General features: G+C 41.0%; 1 protein-coding gene across 1 annotated transcript in view; it reads left to right on the top strand.

The window, feature by feature from the left end:
* Window positions 1–3,473, top strand: part of LOC107296057 (low-density lipoprotein receptor-related protein 2-like) — a gene marked incomplete at its 5' end in the record, with an annotated part of 105,657 nt that overhangs the window by 86,812 nt on the left and 15,372 nt on the right. Inside the window, 3 exon segments of the mRNA XM_015825399.1 lie at window positions 355–532; window positions 1,215–1,411; window positions 2,388–2,633. Of these exon segments, the coding sequence (XP_015680885.1) occupies window positions 355–532; window positions 1,215–1,411; window positions 2,388–2,633 (621 nt within the window).

Below are 3,473 nucleotides of genomic sequence, written 5' to 3'. Positions count from 1 at the left end.
GATCCCATGATCATAGGGATGCTACAAAGATTGTAAATGTGAAAAATGGTCATAAGTCACTTTTTTCAGTGCCATTGTAACTCTGAATGGTCACTAAATGAACTGTTGTAACTCGAGGACTACCTGCATTCCATTTAAACATTTTCACATAGAGCCAACATAGGGAACAGTTCAAATATTGTCTTTGGGTCCAACTTATCCTGATCCAGGTCTGTAGATTAAAATGCAGACATTGGGTTGCTGGATCAGAGCAAAGATTGGAGCATTCTTTACCATTTTATTACCAATAATTTCATTTGTGGCATTTTGTTGATGGGGAATAATTAGATATTTCTCACCTCATTTTTTTACTAGTAAGTAATCCTTGTGGGACCAACAACGGTGGCTGTTCTCATCTGTGCCTAATAAAAAATGGCGGCTCCGGTTATTCCTGTGAATGTCCTGATAACTTTATGGTAGTACATTTGGGCAGCACAGCTCACTGCTTCCCAATGTGCTCCAGCACTCAATTCCTGTGTGCTGACACTGAAAGGTAGGCATATGCAGTGACATATTTGTTTGTTGTATTTTATGTCCTTATACTTCAAGGGTACTTTCACTTAGGATGCTGTATGTTACCTCATGACTCTCATTTAATCAGTAAGAAAAAAAAGTTGTCCACACTCAATGAGCTTTATGTAGAATAAGGATCTGAATCTGAAATCCTCCGTTTTAGTCTGACCTTCTACTCACTATCCCAGCCTTCCCTCACTGGTGCTTCTAGAACATGGGTGTCAAACTCACCACGTCACGTGACATGTCGTGACGTATCGCGACTCTTTTTGCATTGCCGGCAACCGGGAGGGCGCGGCTTCGGTATGATGAAACCGGCCTGTGGGCCAGCAGTTTGACACCCCTGTTCTAGAAGTTTGGACTACAATTCCCAGGGTTTCCAGCCAGCAACTTCAAGAGTTGCTGGCCTTTGGAGGGCCCAGTAGCATAGGATTCTTCATTTCCACTTTTTCTGTAGCATTGCCTCTGGTCACTTTGCTACCAGGGAGACCGCGGTGCTATTAAAATGAGCAGATTGGACTAAAGTTATACGTCTGTGCCATGCTTTGGGTTGAAAAGGGGGAAAGACTCTTTTTCATTTGCAGTATCTGCTACAAGCTATATGCACTTGTACTTCGTATTTGCGAACTCCTACAAAGAAACCCATTTTCTGTTTCCTGTAGATGCATTCCTATCTGGTGGAAATGCGATGGCCAAAGAGATTGTCGGGATGGGTCCGATGAGCCTCCCACATGTCCGGTTAGGTACTGCCGCGTCGGGCAATTCCAGTGCAATGATGGCAACTGTACTGGTTCCCACTACTTGTGCAATTCTGTCCCAGAGTGTCCTGATGGATCCGATGAAGATCATGTGCTTTGTGGTATGTGGTCTCAAGATCTCCAATCTATTCATAAATACCACTCAGGCGTTTATCATGAGCATAAACAGGTCTAGACTGTTCTGTTTCTAGGAGTAGGAAATAGACAAATCTCAACAAAATAGCCATGAAGACCTTCCCGAGACCAGAGCTGCTTTGAGTTTTTAGTACAGGTAGGCTTACAACCACAATTGAGCCCCAAATTTATGTTGCTAAGTGAGAAATTTGTTAAGTGAGTTTTGCTCCATTTTACGACTTTTCTTGCCACGTTTGTTGAGGGAATTGCTGCAGTTGTTAAATTAGTAACAACGGTTGTTAAGTGAATCTGGCTTCCCCCTTGACTTTGCTTGCCAGAAGATCACAACAGCTGATCATATGACCCTGGGACACTGCAACTGTCATAAATATGAACCAGTTGTCAAGCATCCGAATGTAAATCACATGACTATGGGGATGCCGCAACAGTCATAAATGGGAACAATTGTCATAAGTCACTTTTTTCAGTGCTGTTGTTGGAATGGAATGGAATGGAGTGGAGAGTGGAGTGGAGTGGAGTGGAGTAGAGTAGAGTAGAGTAGAGTAGAATAGGAATAGAATAGAATAGAATAGAATAGAATAGAAGGGACCTTGGAGGTCTTCTAGTCCAGTCCAGCCCTCCAAAGTTGTAACTTTGAATGGTCACTAAACGAACTGTTGTAAGTTGGGGACTGTCTGTATAACCGTCAGATTCACTACATGGGGACTCTCTAGATTTCAATGCTGTCAGGATTTTCTGAGAGTTGAAATTCCATTGCATCTGGAAGGCACCTGGGCTGGAAAAAGCAGCTCCATATTGATTGTTCTCTGTAGAAAGTGCTTCCATCTGTCTGCATGTCAGGGTTTTCAGGTTTTCATATATATATATATATTGGCCGTCCTCCGAGTGAAATTGTATTATGATTTTTTTTTTTTAGCAATGTAAAATTCTGGTTTCTTTTAGCCAACCACCAATGTGAATCTCACCAGTGGCAATGTGCTAACAAACGGTGCATCCCGGAAACCTGGCAGTGTGATCGAGAAGATGACTGTGGTGATAATTCAGATGAGGAGAGCGCTCATTGTGCCAGCAGAACTTGTCCTCCAGGCCAGTTTAAATGTAACAATGGCCGATGCATCCCCCAGACTTGGAAATGTGATGTGGATAATGATTGCGGTGATAACTCGGATGAACCATTCCATGAATGCAGTAAGCAAAACACAACTGGAGCTACTTTATCATTGCTGTACCAGTTAAGAGGCACTGTTTGGCTTTACTCTTAGCAGTAACTGCCAAACAATGTGAAAAGCAGGAAAATGAGCGTGCAGGGGAATAACTCTCCAAGGTGCATCTTTCCTATGACACATATTGCAGCGCATGAAATAAGAACAGTCACATTGCTTCCAGTTGAAGAAACACCTGATTCTTTAGGCATGAATATTAATCTTGACTAAACTAACAGTTAGTTCCATGTTGAAAGGGATGGAAGAACATGCCTTTATTTGCCTGTAGTCACTTTAAGGAGTTCACTTTGGACTTCGGTGTGAAAGACTTCAAGGAAAAACCTACTAACAGTTTGGAACTGTTCCACTGCTTTTCCTGCCCCATTTCCCCTAAATAAAGGACCCCTTTCTTTTGGAAACCAATTTGGGAAAGAGGCAGGTCCCTGCCTTCCTTCTTGATTTGAAATATTTAACCGTTTAGAACACCATCTGGTATCTATATACAGTACCTGGGTTAAGACCTATCAAACTCATTGAGTTTATTTCTGAACTGATGCATAGAACTTCAGACTTAAATGCCAATCTAATCACATAAAATATGCCATCTGTAAGGGATGTGGAAATGTAATGTAACATCCATCCAAGCAATTTTATATGAAATCAACAAAGAAGTCTATTGAATCCCTGTATCACATCAGGAAAAGATGTAGTCTGAGATTGAGGATATCTGTGAACCTCAAATTGTTTAAAGAATTGAGTACAGTACAAATAATAATAATAATAATAATAATAATAATAATAATAATAATAATAATAATAATAATAA

Source organism: Protobothrops mucrosquamatus, unplaced genomic scaffold (assembly GCF_001527695.2).
Source record: "Protobothrops mucrosquamatus isolate PMUCROS unplaced genomic scaffold, P.Mucros_1.0 scaffold2619, whole genome shotgun sequence".
Lineage (NCBI taxonomy): Eukaryota > Metazoa > Chordata > Lepidosauria > Squamata > Viperidae > Protobothrops > Protobothrops mucrosquamatus.
The sequence above is the reverse complement of the archived record's forward strand: the minus strand, read 5'-3'. Positions and strand labels throughout refer to the sequence as shown.